At 49.4% G+C, this 22,707-nt stretch overlaps 1 protein-coding gene across 1 annotated transcript in view; it reads right to left on the bottom strand.

Annotated features, from left to right (window-relative positions):
• The window catches only part of LOC122363315 (voltage-dependent calcium channel type A subunit alpha-1-like), a 66,923-nt gene extending 45,213 nt beyond the window's left edge, over window positions 1–21,710 (bottom strand). The window contains exons 1-10 of the mRNA XM_043332441.1: window positions 21,108–21,710; window positions 13,397–13,597; window positions 9,163–9,268; window positions 8,715–8,854; window positions 6,095–6,201; window positions 4,523–4,678; window positions 4,262–4,318; window positions 3,741–3,892; window positions 2,203–2,306; window positions 1,429–1,544 (exon numbers count right to left, since the gene is read on the bottom strand). Of these exons, the coding sequence (XP_043188376.1) occupies window positions 1,429–1,544; window positions 2,203–2,306; window positions 3,741–3,892; window positions 4,262–4,318; window positions 4,523–4,678; window positions 6,095–6,201; window positions 8,715–8,854; window positions 9,163–9,268; window positions 13,397–13,509 (1,051 nt within the window). The 5' untranslated portion in view covers window positions 13,510–13,597; window positions 21,108–21,710. The remainder of the gene's footprint in view (window positions 1–1,428; window positions 1,545–2,202; window positions 2,307–3,740; window positions 3,893–4,261; window positions 4,319–4,522; window positions 4,679–6,094; window positions 6,202–8,714; window positions 8,855–9,162; window positions 9,269–13,396; window positions 13,598–21,107) is intronic.
• Between the last annotated feature and the right edge of the window lie 997 nt (window positions 21,711–22,707).

Genomic DNA, 22,707 nt, shown 5'->3' with positions numbered 1-22,707 from the left:
GCCATACGAGGGTCAGTGTGCAGTTAGTACAGGATAAACGGGAAAACACACGGTATAACTCTGCATCCTATGTCAAAGAGATACGAGTAAATCAACCAGCGACAGATATTGTGCAGATTTTACAAACAGCTGAAATGTAGAAAGAGCTAATTCCTTGTTTTAATCTAACTTCGTTTACGTGCAACGTTAAAAACACGTAGCTAACAGTTTACAAATACGTAAGTCAACAGACAGCATAAGAGTGATCATCAGCTGCTTGCCTTTAGCATTTTGTGAGCGAGGAAGACTATCTCTAGAACGGCGCAGTCTGAGACAGATAATATCAGCCGAAGCGTGCATAGCCTTGGAAATGGTCTATCTTCGAAAAGCAAAGGAATGAAGCTTGTCAAGCAAAGCCAACACCGATTTCATGAACAGAAAAGGGACAGATAATATCAGAAAAATCATACCCAGTGAGGTCAAAAACTCTACGACCTAGGAAAACGGATTTTTGAACGAGTAAGCACTGCGATATCTTTGGCCCGAAACATGGCTATTTGAAAGCAGCACTTAAGTTTGTCTAAACACATTACTGTTCACATTCATTAGACGTAACAGAATACTGACACGTATTTGTGATGGTCTATCCATCACGAAGCTCACTGAAAGTAATAAATCGCGCCAACATCTCTGCCAGGAGCTTTGGCTATCAATAAAAAGCCTTAAAATAAGCAGCACCCTCGTGCCTTAGCATATAGGCGGTGTCACACGAGCCATTGCGATAAATGATGACAGTCACCTGAGAGCCGACACACCGCAATTCACATGCGACATGCGCGACCATTCAAACGTCATGCCCCCGTGCACACAAAACATAAAACGAACACGTGGAACGCTACGAACCTGCTTTACAAATCCACTCAACATAACCATTCAGTTCTCGTTCTAACTGCTGCTGCCGTCTAAGTTTCAAAAAGGCTTGTCTATTTTCTACCCGCTCTCTCTCCTTGGCAAACTCACTGAAAGCAGTCGGAATCAGTCAATGTGCGGGACAGACGACAGTCACACCACGGCACATTCTCACCGCAGCGCGCTCACCCAGTTAGATGCTCTCTCTCTCACCGGGGAATGCTACGCCTACTGAGTGCCGAGCTGTGGTGTTGGTGTTTGTATCGGTACGGTACGGTACACGAGTCGACTGTGTTTGTGTGGGGCAGCACCTGCACCCTCCCCCGGTGACCGAACCGACCCAGTGACGTCACCGGTGTTCACATAATGACGTCACTGGTGACCGTTTGAGCCGCGGTCGGTCGCCGGGGAGGGGCGCTGCAGCTGACTGGCACGGACGGCACAGGGCGGCGGCCAGTGCCGAGATATACGCTACGGACCGGGCTGAGCTACGGCACCAGACAGACAGTTCAGGCCGGGCGCCGCCGACACCGTCATCACCTGCTTTACAGATCCAGTCGCAGTAACCGGTAAACGCCTCGGCTACCAGCTTTCGCTCGCGCATCTTTCGGAACTGCTCTTTCCTCTCAACCCGAACCCTCTCGTTGGAAAACTCGCTGGTGGATTAAACATCGGTTACACATCACGTTCTGGAGGGAAAATAAACAATAATCGTTTCTATAAAACTTAACTCCGCGGAGTGAACATCTGAAAAGAGCACAATATTCACATATTCACATATGTGAATTTATGGCACATCTGTTCCAAAGCGAGGCAGTCGACTGATCTTAAATTCATCAAAGATCCTTACCCCAGCCAAACCTCCTACCTCTACCCCTGCTGTCTCTAACCCATCCCTCGCTCTGCCGAGAACCCCGCGGGCACGGCGCGGCGGTCGGGCAAGAAATCAGCCGGGGGCACGCGCTCGGCCGGCGTCGTCTATTCTTGGCTGCAGTGCCGGCACCGGTTCTGGGCCGCGCCGGGCCGGCGGCCACCACGTCTGATCGATGTGCGACCGGTGGCGCCATTGAAGCCCGCCCGCGACACTGGCAGTGCCGGAGGGGCCATCGGGGGAGGGGGGGGGGTCCACCCCCGCTGACGTCGACCACAAGGCCCGTCTGAGCCGACCCAGCCCGCGTCCATCGGACCGCATTAGAGCGCATACCGCGAGCGGCCAACAGAGCCAGCCAATCGGCGACCAGCATCCGCGGTCAGCTGGTCGCTGATTGGCTGCCGTTTCCCGGGTGGTTTCCGCCGGCGAGGAATGGTACTTACCCACTCAGCACGCCCAGAACCAAATTGAGCATAAAAAACGAGCCCAGTATGATCAGAGGCACGAAGTAGATAACGTTGAACTTGCTTCCAATCGCGTCATTGGTCTGGAACGAAAACAATCAGAGATTAACCCGCGCACCGACGGGGGTCTGCGCCAACTTAGTACCGACGGGGGGGGGCGGATGACCGCCCCCCCCCCCCTGAGATCTCGAGAACGAAGCAAGATAGCGACAAGCGGTAAACGGCATCGGATACGCACGGACAAGGTCTACAATTTTTACTAAGGTCATTTTCAGGTCAGGTCAAAGATGACGTCACAGGGGTCGAAAAAGTCAAAATGGCGGCGCTAGATATGGAGAGGGTTTTTCTCGAATAACTTTCGAAGTAGTCAAGATAGGAACAAACTAAGGGCATCATCGTGATCCTCTCGTCAATCCGCATCGAATGATATATATGTTGACCTCGAAAGGTCAAGGTCAAAGGTTGACCTCAGGTCACGTGACCTCGAGGTCATCATGTATATCATTCGATGCGTCTTGACGAGCTGAACACAATGAGACCATCCGCGCGGCTGTATCTTGTTCCTGTAAGGAGTTATTGGCAAAAAACCTTTGGTGACCTTTGATGACGTCACATGACCTTACAGCTGCCCAACAGCAAAACAGACCTCAAGGTAGTGAAGGTTGATCGTATGTGAAGTCATGTATGGTATATGGGGCCATTCCGACCCGTTTTAGTGGTAAAAACAGGGAGTTGATTTTTCCCCCATTGACTTATAATGGGGAGGTCGCGAAATTGACCTGACCTTAGGTCACCGACATCAAAATTCCGAGATATACAAATTGTAGCTACTAATGACCTAATAACATCCTGCGACTTTCAAAGGCCTCCGACATCTACTGTAGCTCTGGCACGGTGACAAAGTTGCAAAAAAGTGATTTGAGGTTGGGTCATTCAAAGTGACCTGGTGACCTGACCTTAAAAGTTAGGAGGTTCAAACTTGCACACCATGTGTAAAATTGATGAGAGAATAGTCATACCAAATTTCGCGGCGCTACGCGCCGCGGTTTTCCCGCTATCCGCGAAAAACCTCAGGGGGGGCGGATATCCGCCCCCCCCCCCCGTCGGTGCGCGGGTTAAAAACGCATCAATAAATTGATTCGCATCTTGTCGACTTGACGGTGCTTTCGTAAAATCAGACGAGTGTTTTGTGAGACGTAATGCAGGCTAAATGTTAGCTGCATGTTTGTAGTATGAGCTATGGTGGATTGTATGACGTTTTCCATTGAGGAATAGGTGCAGTAAAATGGATATGCTACATACATTATGTATATTCCCCACTCACCCAGTAGAGTATGGACGTCCCTCTGCACTCACCCAGTACCTAATAGACGTCCACCCCCACTCACTCAGTAGAGTATGGACGTCCACCCCCACTCACCCAGTAGAGCATGGACGTCCACCCCCCACTCACCCAGTAGAGTATGGACGTCCACCTCCACTCACCCAGTAGAGTATGGACGTCCCTCTCCACTCACCCAGTAGAGTATGGACGTCCAGCCCTCCATGGTGATGCACTGGAACACGGTGAGCATGGCGAAGCCGATGTTGTCGAACGAAGTGATGCCGTAGTTGGGGCCCACCCAGCCCTCCAGACACATTGACACCGATTCGTTACACCGGTAGCCCCCTGTCGGAGAGGGGCGGGACGGTCATCCACTGCAGACGCTGCTAAAACCGACGGGAGTCGCGCGGCACTGAGGGAATCCGCAGCGGGCAGACACTCACTCACAAGGACCGGGAAACGTTCATGTGGGTGGAGACGTCTGATACATAGTGCACGCTAATCATGGCAGCTAGGTATGACCGGGTCTTACGTAATTCAGTCTACAAATAAATGATAACAAAATTGAGTTCTTATAGGTACATAGCTCCTTCAAATGCGTATAAAGATGCCACGCACGGTCAGAATAGCTTCAGTTTGGGATCTCGCTTTGATGCACCAACAGCAGATGTGATATGTGTGGTCATTGGAAAATGGCGGTCATTCAACACTTACCCCATGCATTGGACATATCACAAGGAGTTGGCGAGTCCCCCTCCGTCTTAAATTTACCTGAAAACGGGACAAAATCATCAGCGTGAGTCTAATCAATACAATGAGCCACTAAACTTTGATCAAGTTGAGAGTCAATAGCTTAGTATGATACAAACAAAACATACCCCTCTTGTAAACATGGAGGTTCTTAGTAGTTTTGCCTATAATTAGTTCCATATCTATGTGATTTTCATTATTTTTACCGTAGCACATCTGACTCACTGAAATCCTTCAAATCATAGCAGGTCTTGTGAAGCGCGCCAAAGTAGAACTCCAGCCCGATGATGGCGAATATGACGATGGCGAACAACACCAGCATGCCGATTTGTAACAAAGGCGCCATCGCCTTGATGATGGACTTCAGCACCACCTGAAGACCTGGGAACAGCGTATAGAGCGTTCAGTGTGCGTCAAACAGACGGAATACATACACGTTACCCAGCCGCTGGGGCTTGCTAGAGACAGTCTGCAGTGCAAGTATGTCCTACAACTATTGATTGCGTTATGTTTTACGTGTTTTGCGTAGACTAATTATATAAATACACAGGCACAAACTGCCACCTTATTGAAACAAATCTTACTTTTTCGATAAATTATGGCGACACCGTAGCAAAACTAACCCAAGCTATTTGGCCCTATATGCTCCTTACGCACATCCAGACTAAATAATGACTAACATGAAGTATTCTAGGCTCTTGTCTAACATCAGAAGCGTTTGCAAAGATATGCAATGTTTTTGCTAATAAATTCAGATCCATGGGACTGGCTCATCACAGTTTTTCGCCATGCTTTAAAAATCATCAGCAGAGAATCTCGAAACGCATTTGTTTTTATGCGTTCAAACGCGTGCGGGCGCCAGCGCACATAAGCGGTATTCATCAAATTGTCATAGCAACCTGCCACCAACAGCGCCAGCGGCGGCGGCGGCAGCGGCAGCGGCGGCGCCGTACCAGCTATATTGATCGCCGGACTGGGCGGTCGCTCGCTCAGCTGGCCGGCAGCGGTCGGCCGCCCCGGGCCATCCCCCCCCCACTGACCCCCCCCCCCCCCGGGAGACTGTCAACCGGCTGACCGGAGGCACTCGAACCCACCAGCGGCAGAGGCGTGAAGGGGCATCGGAATGAATTAGACGTGCTGGTTTCTGTCGTTACTCTGCTAGGCAGATGGACACTTACAGCCCTATTGTGATTCATTCTCTGTGTTTCAAAATGCTGCAGGTGTTTTGAATTATATTGAATATGTTTGCATAATGGGTGCAAGAAAGGTGGAAAAGTGAGCCTTTCGCTTCATTAACTGAAACTTATCAAACGAGATGTAGCAGTGCCTGATCCGACATTGAACACAAACAATCTGCATCGTCCAAAACATTTTGAATTAAATTCTGCCATCTCCGGAGTTGTAATGAAAACTGATGAGTTTGAGTTTGGTTTGCTGACTAAAATGTTTGTATATCATACCTGAATCATGCCAACTCTGCCGCTGCCTCTTTCTTTCCTGAATAGTGAATTCCTAAGAGTTGAACTGGTTTCCCCAAGTTAGATACTATTAGGTGCACTATAGATGACCCTCGGCGAGTGCAGGCTCGGTGCAGCGAGGCGTGCCCTTCCTAGGCTGTTGTCCAGGCGGCCCAGGCGCTATAAGAGCCCGGACTCGCCGACTTGACCTACCTCTGAGAGCAGTGCTGCCGGGTCCGACAGAAGACGTCCCCCGGCAGGTCACACACGGGTCACGGACCATCTGACTGACCGGGGAGAACACGGGTAACACTACGGGGTCACTGGGCCAGCTACTTACTAGGAATTCCGTTCACTAGCTTAAGCGGTCGCAGGACACGAATGGCCCTGAGCGTCCTGAAGTCGACACCGGCCGTGAGTCTCTCATCTGCTAGTATTGTGACCAGTCTGAAAGCAGAGGGGTCGCTAGTCACCCTAGTGGCCGCTAACACTGCCGGACTCCACGGGGACTAGAAGATCGGCTAGGCCTAGGCGCTATATGGTGTCTAGGTCTGGCGCTAAAAATATCCGGCGCTATAGTAAGGCTGAAAACTAGAATAAAGTCAGGGTCTAAAATGTGTCAGTCTCGTTGTTGCATACCTTCTTACAGCTCGAGCAGCTGCAAGCCTCTTGCAGGTAAAATCCTTGGTCAGTCAGTTGTGATAAAGCTCAACATTTCACTTTTCCTCCAAGTTGTCGACGTTCATGAAAGCCCCGAATGCCAAAATTGTCCTATTCAAGCACCCTTTTACGTGTTTTTATCTAACCATCACTTTACAATGCATTATCTTTTTGTGGTACGTACCATCATACCAATCGCATCATATGTTTCAAGTTTTACGAGATATTAGCGATCGGTCGACATTATTTTTTTCAATGTCGTTTTTTAGAATTTGTGATTCAGGCTCCACTCGAAATCCGAGAACATCCGCTGCTTATGATAACTTCTGTTTTTTTTTTTTATCTTTCGTGGTGCCCCTTTTCTACCGAGACTAGATAATGGAACCATGTTTTCTTTATCGTGCCTCTGCTCCTTGCACTTAATGCAACGATAAATGATTTCCTGCTGCCTCTCCAAGTCTTCCATCTCTCCTACAAAGACGACCCCAGCCTATTTTGACAAAAATACGAAGCAAAATCATGGCATAAATAGCTCAAAATCAGTATGCGTTGTTTTAATGCGATCAGAGCATGCTCGATGAAAAGTTAATAATGAATTGTTGATATAAAAGTAAGTTATGGCACAGAAAATGTTGAAATATTGAGACGGAAATAATAATATAGGAAACTTACCAATCGTGTATATTATGGGGTAGTATTTTATTCAGTTTTGATACGTCAACAAATTGCGCACATAGGTATTGCCTATCATAAACTTTGCAGCGCAGAGCTAACACACATTCAACTCCCTTTCTATTCTATGCTCTATCAGCTATCATTTTGCACCTGGTTCACTAAAATTACAGTAAGCATTATGAGGCCCTAAAATGGAGGGATCTAGAACATTACCACTGGCTTGCTGGGTCTGATTATGGCTGGGTACCTAGAGCTAAGTGCTGGTATCGTTGGAAGCAGCTATCTGACGTGGCTATCCCTACAGGCTATCCTAGTGCCGTCACCTCAGACACTTACTAGGCACCCGTGACACGAGCTTTAAAGGCCTCAGCACCCGGAACGAGCGCAGCATACGAAAGTCTACTTCAATCCGATTTTCCACGAACATGGTCACGGTGCTGCCGGTCAGGGGCGGACCACGGGCCGCGGTCAGAACGGGCGCGGCACTCCCCGCGCTCCCCACCCCGCAGCGGTCAGATCGTACACGTGCACGTGCAACTGGCACGAGACCGGTTGGCACGAGGCGGCCGGCGGTGCATGCAGCACGTGCAGCCAGCTGCAGCCGGGCCGGGAGGCCGGAGCCAGCCTCCCGATCGCCCGTTTGCTCTCTCGCTCTGCGGCTGGACTCTGGCCCTCATGAGCGGGTCTGTGGCCGGTCGGGTGCGCACTCACTTGGCACCCGAGAAACCAGTTTTAGCGGGCGCAGCACACGGAATGAGCGCAGCATCCGTAGGTCAACGTGGATGGCCTCCGACATAACCAGCGTTATCAGGCTGCCAGTGGGGCGCGGGGCGACACGGGTTACCTCTCATAGTGGCAAAACAATCACCAGCCCCTGCACTACACGGGCCTAAAGGGGCAACATGGTTACCATGGGGCACCTCGCAAAGGCGCGACACAGTTATCAACGGGGGACCTAAATTTCTCAAAGCATAAAACCCCTCCCATAGGGCGAATCGGTTACCAACGGATACAGCACACCCCTTACCGCCACTACTCCCCTCCCCTTTCCATCCAGTGCATGGGGTGGAGTGCATAGCATTTCAGTCTCCAGTGTCGCACCCAAGTCATGAAATGTTGCAAATACACATAACAATCATACTCGTTATTGCACAATAACCGACAAAAAACACACACACACACACACACACACACACACAAATAAAATACCTAACGCAACATAGGGTTTCCGATAATATTGCACAAAACAGATTCTTTATGTCTAAAAAAAGCAGGAAATAATTTTTTTGGGGATGGCAATATTCGTTGGTTCAACAAAAAGATCAAAGCACGCTCATTCACAATGAAGCCAAAGATGCCAAACTTAGTAACAATATTCTTATAAGTGTTACTTGCTTCTTTTATTTTAGATCATCACGTGTGAAAATCGTTTAACAATTAACTATTCATGATATTCATTTAAGTATATTGACTAATTATATAACATCTGCAGCTTTGCAAAGGTATGCATCTTATGACTAGTTTTCTTATGACATAAGTTCGATCCAATGACCGTAGTTGCCTGTTGAGTGTTAGTTACAGCGTGAGGGAGGAAATGCAGCATGCAGATGATGCGGTTCACTTACCCGGTAACTACTACTATGAAATCCATAATGTTCCAGATATTCCTAAGGTAGGCACCCTTGTGTAGCACAAATCCTAGCGCCATTATCTTCAACGACGCCTCCACGCAGAAGATGCACAAAAATACAGTTTCAGTAGCCTCCTGCGGAACAAAAGACGTAGTGGGTGTCCAGAGAAGTCACCACAAGGCACAAACACGAAAAAAAAGTTTGTTGGTCGGTAACGCCATCAGAAACGGTTAATGACATGGATTAGTAACTTGCAAATTAAGTAGTTAATAGTTAGCAACGGAATAAGACGCGTGTACAAAAGCCAACATATGCACGCCCAGGGTTGACTTGAGTTGTCATTACAACTCTGTCCAGACTGACTCAGTTTCCGGCTCGGTCCGAGTCATGGAGTGCGGTTTTCCCACCCCACCCCTCCAGCCAGACACGACGTGTAACTGACCAGTTTGATGGCGAGCATCGTCTTGTCGCCCTCTGGCAGGTGCTCCTCGAGAGCGAGCACCACGCAGTTGGCGATGATGGTCATCAAAACTGCCGTCTCAAACGGAGTGCAGCGGCAAAACGTTAAGGAAATCAACATGACATACCGCGAGGTCAGTCTTACATCACTAATACAGACGAGCTCACGGGCGAAATCAGCTAAATCAAAACGACATAGCGGGAGGTCACACTACAACACAAATATCAGGGACGCATTCGCTAGGCGAAACCAGTCAGACGGACTCACGTGAGGGTTGGATTAGTAATCAGTTTTGCCTTCGTCGAGAAATTTATGCATGGAATTAGTCAACGCATCAGAAGAAGTATAGTTGGCACATAATCCAAACGTTTGCTGTGCTTGAAGCACGCTTGCACCTCCACTTGACTTGAAACCTTATATTAAATGATTTTTTCTTCATAATAAAGCGCGATGCATGATATGTCCATCGCAAAGCCCATCTCCGAAATGAAATCACCCACAATGCACAAAGTAATTAAGCGCCATGCACAGGTCTTCGCCAGTATTCGACATGGCGCCACTGCTACGCCATTTACTTTCATTCGGCCCTTCCGTGACGCCAGTATGTCGCCAATTGCGGAGGGTCTGGCGCCAGCCTCTGACTCAGGTGGCAGCCCTGTTTACGGCGCCGCCGCCGGATCTGGGGAGGGAGTGTGTGTGACCCGGTGGCCTAGTTTGGACGTCCTCGGCCGTCGAGGGGCGCCGCCGTCGGCCGGACCGGCACGCAGTCGGCGGCGGCGGCGGCGGCGGCGGCGGCGGCGCTGGCCCTATCGATTGCACCAAGTCAGCGGAGGAAGCGGACGGTTACCGCGCGGCGTCGGCGCTCTGCCGGGCCGAGGCCCGAGAGGCGGCCCTGCACAGAGACCGGCCCGGCCCAGCGCGGCCCGACGCCGGCCCCAGGGGTGGACTTTGTACCAGGCCAGGGCCGGCCAGGGACTGATTCTGAGACCGAGCAATTCTGGTTACCATGCACGTAGAGCAAGACAACATAATAATAAATGATGGCTTCTATCATTCAAGTGCATATATTCACTGTCCAATTTGTAACACAGTACCAGCCATGCAAATCTGGTAATCGCTAGGCAGCCGCCAGTCTTTCACTCTGGATAGGTAGGCTGTACCGCACCACAGCCAAGCAATGCGGTGCAGTCTATCTCAGCGTCGACAGGGGGCCATAAGTTAGGCCCGAGACCGATAAAGCACAAAGACCAAATACGGGGCGGAGCTCTAGAGCTTGATCTGAGCTTTTTTCATCACACTGACAAGAAGATACAAATGCGTATTGTCCTCTTCACAGCGGCTAGCGTATACAGGAGAAGAGTCAAGCGAACCCACTCCGCCAGCCGTTTGACCTGTGATTGAGCTATGGCTTCCCTAAAGAATGGGAGGGCTGCTCGTGACGAGTCCAAGCCAATGTGACTCGGTTGTATGCCCTAGTTTATCGTTGACCTACTAGCCCAGGTCAGTGAACATGTCAATGACAACCCTTATGAAAATGAGGATAAAAAGGTCTTTTTAAAAAGGCGTTGCAGTGGTAATTTGGGGGTTATTTCGAATAACAAATGTTTTGTTCGAAAAATCCAGTTTCTCCATTTGGAGCAGGACGGTACAGTTGAGGCCAGGCCAACCATCCGTCCTGACCTGTTTTGATTATTCTGATCAATCAGAATAATAAAAAGCCAACGACCTTGACCTGACCTTTAAGGGATCTTGATTCCATCATACTAAATGGAAACAAATCATCGCACATGCTGACACGCGTCTGATCGTAAAGTGTCGGGGATCGCTCAGGCAATGCGTATTAAAACATATCGAATCGCATTTGTAGCGCGACCATAAAGTTTTTTAGGGGGGAGGGGGGTTAGCGGTACTGGCTAAATTTCCAGGGTACGCATAAAACTGAGCAACACGAGAGTAGTGAATCCGGGGTCACCCTCAATCTCTTTTTTTTGCGAGAGGACTAAAATCAAAAGTCCAGACAGCGTCCAGCCCAACCCCAATAAGAGCAAGGTCTAATTTAGCTTACTGATAACGTATTTTTATGATATGATCAAAATTTAGCATGCAAACATAGCTTCGTATGCAAAACGATTTAATGAATTTTTTGAATGAATGGTAGAGCTGGACGCATTTCCGGGAAAATAAATGTCACCGATGAAAGAAATCATAATTCACCCGATAAAAGCTGCCATTCATTCTCGGTAAGCGTGTCGCTGTGTCTGCAGCTCTGCGGCCCGGAGAAGGAACTGCCCCGTTCCGATGACGCGGTCCGATGACGTCACGCGGCTGGCCGGAGGTGGCGGCAGGCCTCCGTCCATTGATCGGCCGACCAACTGGAGCAGAGACCGGCCGACCGGCCGCCGCGGATCGGCCGGCCGGCGACCCCGGCGGACCGAGACGCGGCGCGTGGCACACAGAGGGTCGCACGAGCGACTCCGGCGCCAGGCCGCGCCACAGGACACGCAGAGGGTCGGGAGACCTGTCTCTAGTCTCAGACAGTGGCACTCGACACACAAAGGCGCAGAAAGGGAGAGAGGGAGGGAGGTGGAGGTGAAGGTTAGAAACTGAAAGTAGGGAAGAGAGTTACGGCTCCTAATGGCCAGATAACATAAATTACTATGCCCAGGAAGCGAAATACAGCAAAACAAATTAATATTGAGGTATATGAGCAAACAAAGAAGCTAACTGAAAATAGGCAGAATCAAAAGTATTTAAATAATGAGTCATCAAAACACCTAATAATTAGAAGGCAACGGAGAAGTCGAAAGGAAAAAGCAGTTAAATAGTTAGCAGTGCAGATTAGATTGAAGGAGAAGAAAATAAATTATGTATGTATTTATTTACTATTTCATTTTAAATTATTATATATTTAAGAAATTAAATTATAGAAATAAGGAAACAAGTAGAAACAAAAAGAGAAGAAAAGGGGGAACTAGTAATAGAGGGAACGAAAAAAGGAGAAGACAGAAAGGGAAAAAGGAAGAAATGAAAGAGAAGAAATAAAGCAACACAGAAAGGAAGAGAGAAAGAGAGTAGAGAAGGAGAGAGGACCTCAGCTCTGCAGGCGGCTGATTCTGAATCGGCATCTGGCGCTGTATAGGTAATAATGCCAAACGCTCGATAACTCCTTTGGGACGTTTGACTCAATTCAGGAACAACTGAGCTTGTCCACTGTGCTTGCATAATTAGCACTGTTCTGTCCGCACGTATCTGAGAACTGCGCGAATCGGAAAACAAAAAAAAAAACGAGAACATAAAACGTGCTTGGAATAAAGCAACAAGGCTCAGTTGAATATGTCGGATACCAGGTCAAGGGAAGGACTAAGTCAACCAAGCGACTGGGACATGAACTGTACGGAAAGCATGTCTGAAAACACGCTCGATATTGCCTCTGAGAACATGAGCATAGGAAGTTTGGATTATACCAGACACATTACTGGAAGGAATTGTTCCATTGGATTTGATTGAACTTATGGAACTAGCTTTTATATAAAAAAAACGTACAAGTAACGACAAGACCTTGACACGCAGCTGGCATACAGAATCGATGCATCTCATAGCATGTGTGACGGTCTGTGTCAAGCTTACTTTTCCGGAACCATTTTCATTACTTTACTTTTGATGCCTTTAATTAATGAGCTCCAACAGACCGTAGGCCGGGCTGTGCTTCGGGCTGGGCTGGACTGGATCCTCAAATATGAAGAATCAACGGGCTGTACAGTCCACAGCAGAAGTAATGTGGGGTTTCAGTCATGGGTATGTTCTGCTTCTGAAGCTTAGGAACGATTGACCGGACTACAATGAAACTTTGAATGTAGCTTATATGTATCGTCACCCTTGCAGCTGCAACTTTAGCTATTGACATCTTCTTTTCGATCACTCCGCATTAAAAAATCGCCAGTCAAAGCCAACCGTTGAAATTGGTAAAACCCTACATTACTTTAGCGGTGGGCTGTATGTACGTGTAATTGCATAGTTAGCAAAACAGTGCTAACTATGCAATTACAGTGGACAAGCTCAGTTATACCTGAACGGGCCGGGCCAGGACACATGTTTCCAACCAGGGACGGGCCAGGGACATTTGTTTCCAACCTACTCAAATTAAGAAACATAAACCACACACACACACATATCACAAAACAACCAATGATTCAACGACGCTGCATAAAAAGGATATGGCCACTCAATGATGAATTTGGTGTATCTTCTGATTGGATTCGTCTCGCTGAAGATGAACAGCGAGGTGGGCCGTCGGCCGTCCTGCGACGGCGCCGCGCTCTTCTTGGCCATGGCGGAGTAGCTGTAGGTCCGGTGCGCCGCCGGGTCGGCGCCGCTGGCTGCCGCCTCTCGCGCGCGGGCCTCCTGAGCTGCCGCTAGCCTGCGGAGAAGAGCGAGAACCAGTCAGAGCGGAGCACGAGCCAGAGGCGTCAGTCACAAGGAGGAGACACACACCCTAGTGTAGACGTACGGAACACACAGGGGAGGGGAGCACGCTGGTCTTTGCTGTGGATTATAAGTTGCTAGTCTGCAAATATTGGTATGAAAATTGAGAACCAAGAAGACCAACCATCACAATATGCATCACACAGTTAACACAAATCCACAAGCTGGAATGCACTGCCGGCAGGTAGACAACCAGAGCTGGTGGTTTCCCAGCCGCTGCGGCCTGGGGAGCTTCTGAGCTGAGCGACGCCAGCCGAGACTGCCTGCGCTGGTAGGCTGACCCGCAGCACTCCCGTGCCTGGCGGAACAGGCCGGTCTAATCTGAAACCGCTCCCTGCTGTTATGCTGTTCCATCGAAGTTTCATTTGACCATGTTTCATTTTTGCAGAGTTTCATTGACAATTGTAAGTAAAATGTTATAGTTCTAACCAAAAATTATAATTCATTAACTATCAAATGATACTGTTAGTCGAAACAGTCGTCTTTACATCGTGAGACAATCGTATCTCAACCTAAATCTTCATCAATGATCGCGGTTTCCTGCTGGCCAAGCTGACGGTCTGCCCACCCAGGAAACTGCGGAGCGTGGCTCTCATAGATGCATGTCCCTCCAGGGCTAAGTGAGGGCCTGAGGACTGCGGCTGTTCCACGCGGGGTACTCCCGTCCACACGATATTCGGCGCGCCACCCGGTAGTAGAATTCCCCATCAAAAATGTTGTAAATGCCACAAGGAAAGCATCCAAAACTATCTCTCCAATCATATGTCCCTCAAAACTTACATAACATCCATATCTGGTGTACAATAGTCTGTGACAACACCTGTAGGTTCTGAATCAGATACTGCGCTGCTGGTGCGTGGCCGTCGCCAGGAGCGCACGGTGGACACAGTCGCCCGACTCGGCGGCCACAGCTGGCGCACCATTGGGACGGCCACGTGCGCCACAAGTGTGCTGCTTACTCGATGATTGCGGCCGAAACGCGCGCCTGTCGACCCGTCCGACATGGGAATTAACCCCTGGAGGGAGGTGACTGCCCGTCGACAGGTCCCGGCCGGTCCGGCGGCTCGCGCGCGCCGCGCTGCGATGTGTCAGTCAATACATCTAGGAATTCTGACTACAACGGAACGTTTAGAGCAGCCCCACCACCATGATCAGGTCAATCTGGCCAGTAAGGACGGGTCAGATCAGGTCAAATAGTACGGGTAAATGTGAGCCCTCCCTTGGCCTGCGACGGCTCAGGGTCCAAATGATTTCGACCATCAATAAATAAATCAACCGTGTCCTTCAAGCTTCCTTATTCAGTGCTATCATTAAATTCTTTATCATTGGTTCGTTTTGACAGCATTTACATAAACGTCATGGACATAGCGCTGCTTATGTAATCCACTTGGTGGGTAGGGGCGGTCAGCTGGCAGCGCGCTAAATCTGTCCCCAAATCGATATGTGTTCTGCCAGAGGCTGCGGAATGCGGCATTTAACCCCACGTCCTGTTGCTAATCACTAAGCCTATGTTGAGCTGCCCCGGCGACAGGTATTGCGTAATGAACTGACCTCCAGCACTGTGATGTCAGATATGTGAAGCCCGTTTATTCATAGCGTCTCTAGCTTCATGACTGACGTACATGTTACATATATTTATGAGAAAATATAAATACGATAAAATAAATTCAACATCTATTTCCCAAGGTTTCGCTCCGTTTCAGCCAAGTTATATAGGTCAGATAGGCAGGCTTAACGGCGCTGTACTTCGCATCCCGTACCGACACCCACACCACCCCGCCCCCCACTCCACCCCTCCCCCCCTCCTCGCCGCCCTATTCCGCCTCCAACCCACCCTCGTCCGGCGCCCGAGCCGCCGTCAGTCTGTGACGTCACACCATCACCCCGTGACGTCACAGCGCTAGCTGACGACGCGGTGAGTCAGCTGACGGGGCGCCCGGTCACGGCCGACGGCGTCACACAGCATTTCCGGCTACGTCACGGGATGACTTTCTCCCCCTCACCTCCGCCCCTTCCGGATCTGGTGGGCCGCCGAATTATACAGAGACACTTGACGTTCCGGACCGGCCTTCCGATGATGCAATCACGACTGGCTGACGTCACAGTCGGCCCATCACGCGCTGCTCTGACGCGCCAGAACTTCCACTCTCAACTGCAGCGATGTTGCCGAATCGGCCCATACAAAATATCATGGATGGTGTTCCCATTATGCCGGACTGCGCGCACCGCGGCTGTTAGCCATGCTAGCACGGCTCTCAGGCTCTCTGACTTCCAACACTGTATCCTCGTTCCATTCCAATGCCAGTCAGCGGTGGCACACATACACAGCCGGTGTTTCGTCCTTTATGGCGCGTTAGTGGCTATGCCATGCCCGCTCTGGACAGGTCTTGGTCCTAAATCACAACAGTGGTGCTTGGAATGGTTTACTTTCACTAACCACAGCTATGAATTATAACTGTTGTCGTTTGTAAGCCACATAGCACGACCACCGCCACTCGTGCTCCAACATTTAAGCGCACGATGTATGGATAGCAGACGAGTCGCCTGCCTCTCGGCCTGGTCTTGATCTGACTCGGTCGCTGTTCCCCGCTGGCTTTGTTGGGGAGCCTCTCTTCCGGGAGACGCTGGGTCACCGGGGTGCAACTGCGCGTGCTTCGGTGAATCGGCACGCGTTTCCAATTAAGTGTTGGTCGGAACCGCCTGTCTGTCGCGGCTAGCGCTATTACACGGCACGCTCAGTTTGCATTGATCGCCAAATGTCCGGTGGATACACGGTGGCCATCAATATCTCACAAGGCGCGCTCGGCGGTCTATAAATAATCACCGCCCGAGGCACTCGCTGCATCGACCGCACACATATGAGACTCACTGCCGGCGGTCGACCTTCCAGAGCCCTCTGTGCGTACCAGTGGCAAATGGCGCATACATGTGCTTCAGAGGTCAGCTGTAAGACATATGAGCAAGTACAAGCATCTCCCCGGCCCTCCATACCCCCTGCTGCGCCCCAAGTACCTAGCGTCACAGAACGACATCGAACTGGGCGTGCATCAGAGGTCATAGGGTCAAATGCGACCGGAGCCGGGGTCATGATCTTCCGGGCCTTTCCGCGTCTTCCATCCCACCCCGCCCAGTTCATGCCAATGGCTGTAGGACAGGTAGAGTAAAATGCTTATCTTATAATGCTTATCTAGATAAAAATTTAAATAAAAGAATTGCTATCGGTGACCAAGGGTCAGGTCAACTTTGCCATTACACCTTTTTTCAATCCGAATCGGCATCCGTTCATTCAAATACGGCAGCGGGCACCTTATCTCGACAGGCACTCCAACAACTCGACACTGGAGCACGCATTTCGACACGTTTCACGGATTGAGACTTGCATCTGCTGATATTCGACCAGGGTCAATGAACAACGGCAGGGGCATTTAATATCGACAAAGGGCATTCTGTTTTGTCATATTGCATTTTACGTCGGCAGCTTGCAGCCAAGCTAGGCAATGGTCAATTTATCTCATCAGTGAATTAAGCAACTCTTATCTTTTCGGATAGGCATTTTAAGAATGTGCGTTAAAATGTTCCACGGTACTGTAAAGAGACACTCAATATGGGCGCTTGGTTGCTAAGTAACCACACCTTTTTCAATCCGAATCGGCAACCGTTCATTCGAATACGGCAACGGGCACCTAATTTCGTCAGTCGCTCTGGAACACCGGTTCGTCCCTAACATCAACCGCTTCCGGCACACAAGCTGACCTCATTCGAGGTCACCACCCTTGCGTCACTCTGTGACAATGTGGAAGCACTGGCAAATCCAAAGGGCGACGGGGGTCATTCGGGGCCACGCTCCAGGCGAATCCAAAGGTTGACGGGGGTCATTCAGGGCCTCGCTCCTTTCAACGCATCTAAAGTTGACAATGTTTTAGCCGTATTTCTTGCATGAAAAAACAAAAATATTTATTTTTTCAATTGTGTCGATCTGTCGACACATTGTGAGTGGCGCTGACCGCAAGCGCGGATGGTTCAGGTCTGCCGAGATGGGAATGGGCGTGTCATCGGAGAGCGGCAACAATGTTTGCAGGACGGCGGTGTGGTCAGTCATGGTCAACTGTATTTCCGGACAAAAAACTGCCCTCTGGAAAGGTGGAAACCCTACGGGCTAACCCATCGATCGCTTTGGCTGCATATCCGTAGCGGGACAGTTTTATACCGGCGTGTTGTCAGCCGCCGCAGCTCACCGGTCACTGGTAGACTCACCCAAATGCTTCCTCCGCATGATCCTCTCATCTCACGACTCTGACATGGCTTGGTAGCCTACTCACCCTCCATTCACAGAAAAAAAAACGTTTAGACCTTAAAACCACGGCCTTGGCGTATTTTGTGTTCCATTAATCCAAGGGGATTCTAAGAAAAGGAAAAATGCTATAAATTCTAGTGGTGAGCATTGAAAACGCATCAATATAAAAAATATGGTTTGAAATTTGTTCGATTTAACTTGTTATACCACCAACGAAACTGCATGACCATTGTCATTGTAAAATGAAATTTGCCTTTTTCCAATGCCCGATGTCACAGTCCTATGCCGTGTGCCGAAATCCATTGGCCAGTGTCGAAATCACGCTCATTGTCGACATTAAATGCCCCATGTCACGCTGCTGCACTATGCCGAGTTTGAGGCGTGGTTTGTCGAAAGCGCACTCCAGCTGACGTTCCTAATGCAGATCTGCCGAAACTAACTGACCAGATGCCGATTCGGATCGAAAAAAGGTGTATAGTCCCCATTATAAGTCAATGGTAGAAAATTGGCATGCCCCTCTTTTGGACGAGTGTCGTTCTAAGCACTCTCAAACATCGATTTATAGGTAAACATGACACATAGAATCGGAAAGTTGCACCCGTGGCCCCTCTGTGTGCCCCTGAGGTCATCTCAGATCATGAAAGGTCCCAAGCAGTTTTTTTGCAATAACGTTTTCAGAAAGAGGCGCTAGAGCGATAAAAACACCTCAAATGTTTTCAGCCCGACGATACGGATCGACTGATATGTAGCCATTTCCGGTTAGGTCATGACTGTGTCATTTTTCCTACAAACTGGCCGTTCAAGGTCAAATTATAGTTAATTCCACGCGTCTCGACGAGAGGAACACGATGCTGGCAAAAGTAACACCGTGACTCCCACGAGTGAAAAGTGACTACAGAGAAACGTTGTTCGTGAAAATGGCTACTTATTTAGTTTTTACCCTCTAAACGCTAAACCGTTGACTTGAGCTCAAATATGAGGACATGTTAGCGAAAGAGCGTTGAAAGAGCTATCGAATGCACTTTTCCGTGGCGCTGTAGCTCTATTGGTTTCCGAGCTATGCGCTGGTGTTTCGGAAATTGTTGAAATAGACCAGCTTTGACCTTTGACGAGCTCTGGTGACACGACCTTTGACCTAACCTAAAAATGACCAAATTGTTCCGTAATTATGTTTGACGTTCTTTCGAATGCCGCTTACCACGTGTTGCTGCGTGGCCCAGTAGCCAATTCAGACGGGGGGATGAGCCCCACCCCCAGCACACCACGGAAAACCCCGGCCACCTGCACGGCTCGGGTTAAACATAAAAGACGATTTGAAAGGCATCGGTTTTATGAAGAAACATTCAGTACCTTCGTCTTGAAACATTTTACGTCTATCCTAAAAACTGCATGACTTGGACCCAAATGCACAACCACCACGTTGACCACCATCTAATAATAATGCAATGATAGAATTGCGATTCGACGCATATTGGCACAAATCGTCTGTGTATTTTCAAACTATTTTTGTGACTAGAAATGTGGCAAACATGTGAAGTGATGTTCGTCCCATTGATTAGTGTGATTGTCAACATTATGAAATGGTTAGTACAAGTTGCTGAATTTATTGAAGTGAATGATACTACTGGGTCTAGCGTGACCCTCTCTCGCCAGTTACTATTATTAATAGCTGGCTGTATGTAAGCAAGGCTCTGTATACCAATGTAAGAAGTAAGAACTAAGAACACGGATCAAAGGATGTGGAGTAGTGATGTCAATTACGGAAAATCTTGATACCGATACCAAACCAAATACCAACAATATCCATGGAAAAATACCGAAACCGAACCAACTTGGTATGCTTATGAAAATACCAACTTTTTACCAAATTCACAGCCTCTTTTACATTAGGGACCATTCACAATACCGACAAAATACCAAATCCATTAGCCTTGAAATACCAAATACCAAGTTAGTATCGGTTTGGTATCGGTATACCAAAAACTTGGTATCTGATTGACATATCTAATGTGGAGCTCCCCGGCCGCGAACTCACCGCCACCAAGTTACGAGAGGGATGCCGTATCCACTTAGGTGACACATTTTGTAAGTGCGTTACCTGAATACTCTGAACCATTTTGGTTGCATACCAATAATAAGATCAAATAATAAGATAGATGAAGGACATTCCACGCAAATATGATTTTGATATGTTTTTTTGGGAGTAGAAACCTTACATGATAGCTGATCTGCTTAGTGTATTTCTTAGAATGTCCTTGTGTCTTTATGTCTTTATGAGCAACAAACATATAGCTATTCTACCAAAAAATTTGTCGGCCTAAATGAACAACGGCAATCGCTGCCATCCATCATTACAATCTGCGTAATGTATGTACATGAAATCGATAAACCGTAAATCCATCGATAATCCGAATGAGATCAAGCAAGCTGTAGCCGGACCAGGATATTATCCAATAATAGGAACGGCAGCAGCGGTGGGAGGGATAACACGACCCCCTTCCGTTTCGCTCCTGGCTGGCAGAAAAACTGGGCACAGGGTATTGGCTGTCACGAGAAGAAATGAACACTCAGCCAGGCACACACATATGCATTCAGCAACATGTGCGATGCGCACTATATTTTCCTGCTGAATATGACCCCACTTTAGGTAGTTTCATTTCAGCCAATAAAAACATGACCATGTCTCGTATATTGAGCAACAACCGCAAATTAATGGTCTGAGTGATCTCGGGTTCGTTGAACCTGCCCGTAAATTTAGAAACAGCTGTAGATGTTGAAATAAAGTTGCAGATTTGAATGTACGACTGACTGAACAGGGATGGGACGTGACCAAAAAGGCAGTTTTCACATACGGAAGCGCAAATGGTCGATGCGACAAGACATAGTTTGTGACATTTTATAAACAACAAAAGCAAAGTGCGTGCACTTGCACACATTTTCAGTTTAATCATGAGATGTAATATACAAATAAATCCTGCGACCCATCAGGCTATTCCGCAAAGAAAGTCAGCCGAGGCGCTTGCAAAGATTTCACTTCTTATTCCAGAATTGGATAGAAAAAGGTACAAGTAGGCTGACACCTGGTAATAAAGGGTGGTTTCTGGAGACCTGTCGGCCAGTTTTGTGGCGGCTCGCTGCCGTCACCACTCACCTGTATCCAGCCTCCGTTTACGGTCACGCGCGGGCATCTCGAGTGGCCGCTCCGGAGAAGGTCGCAGTGCGGCACACCGCCCCCCGCATGGCCGACGGGCGGCTGGCGCGGTGAGATGGACGGGGCCCGGCGGGCAGCGCGCGGTGCCGCAGCGATCACTGCACCTCAGTCACTGACACGGAGTGGCGGCCGGGCACTCGTCCCGCCCTCCCGCCCGTCCACAGAGAGCCGTGTGTGCGCGGGTGTGGCGGGCTGCGTGCGGAGGGTGGCCGGGGGTGTCACAGTGTAGGTGTGTGTGTATGTGTGTGAGTGTGAGTGTATGGAGGCCGCTGTGCGGTCGCCGCTGGAGCCGCCTGCGCGGGGCGGTATTGAACCGGAGCCGGCCCGAGCTGCGCCGGCGGCGCTGCGCAGCGACACGTCACGTCGGTGCCACGGCCGCCCGGGGTCACGTCGCGTCTCACAGGTCGCGTCTCGAGCTGGTCGCGGTGTCCCTCAGTCTCACTGTCCGCTGGTGGCGCAGGTACCGCGGCGGGACACTCGCCTGCGGCTGCGGCGCCCGTCGGCAGGAGGCGCGGTGCGCTGCGACCGCCCGAGTCCGTTCGATCGCGGCCCGCGCTCCGAGACTGGCGGTGTCTCCGCCCGCGGCGGCCCCTGGCGGCAGCGGCTGTACTGCCCCCGCCCCTCCCCCGGCGGTGCACCTGACCCCACCCCATCCCCCAGCGCACATGTGCGGTACCAAAGCCGACGACTGCTTCACTCCCGGGCAGGCGAAAATAAATACCGTCATATTCTATAGCGGCCGGACAGAGGCTGACAGCCAGGTCACGCCGAGACCGCTGCTGATTGGCCCCAACTAGGGTTACCCGCGTGCTCCGCAACGCGAAGAAGGGTTATTTTTGACCCGTGGGTATTGGTTTGGTCTGTGTCGATTTGGTTGGCATCCATTTCGTTCGATTGCTTTTTGACGGCCAAGCATTTTGTAAGAAAACAAAAAGATACATCGCATCGAGGTGCCCGTGTCGTATTATCATGCGTTCTACTTTAGAATGATTCGAAAACTGGCGTCAAGTCTTTTGAGGGCCATCGATGAATTTCGCTAAAAATGACAATGTAATGGTTTGAAACATTAACATTTTTTAGAATATTGTTGCTTGTCATGCAAAAATGAAGAGTGAATATTGGTCAGAATTGAATGCTCTATCCAATGGTACCATATTCAATTGCCAAAGGTATCAGGTTATGCACCAAACCCCGTGTGATTAATAAAGTGGCACAAAATCGACAAACACCATTTTCTCCTGTGATTTGCACCACCTTGATTTGGATCAATCAGCTTTTCACAATTTTTATATGACAGGCGGTACCTTTCTCTTGCAAATAGGCGTTGATTCACCTCCCTCCATTTAACGGTCACCTAAAAATAAAATTAATTCCAAAATCCCTCAAAAACCGCAATTTTTCAAATAAAAGTGCCCTCTCCGGTGCACGTGGCGCGTGCTATCCTCTGCATTGCGCACCATTCAATAGCCCGTTCAATTCTGTACACGATGCTGTTTTCCCCGTGCCGGTCGGACCCCTGGTCACCAAGATATTGCACGGG

Source organism: Amphibalanus amphitrite, unplaced genomic scaffold (assembly GCF_019059575.1).
Source record: "Amphibalanus amphitrite isolate SeventyFive unplaced genomic scaffold, NRLGWU_Aamphi_draft 000615F_arrow, whole genome shotgun sequence".
Taxonomy (NCBI): domain Eukaryota; kingdom Metazoa; phylum Arthropoda; class Thecostraca; order Balanomorpha; family Balanidae; genus Amphibalanus; species Amphibalanus amphitrite.
The sequence above is the reverse complement of the archived record's forward strand: the minus strand, read 5'-3'. Positions and strand labels throughout refer to the sequence as shown.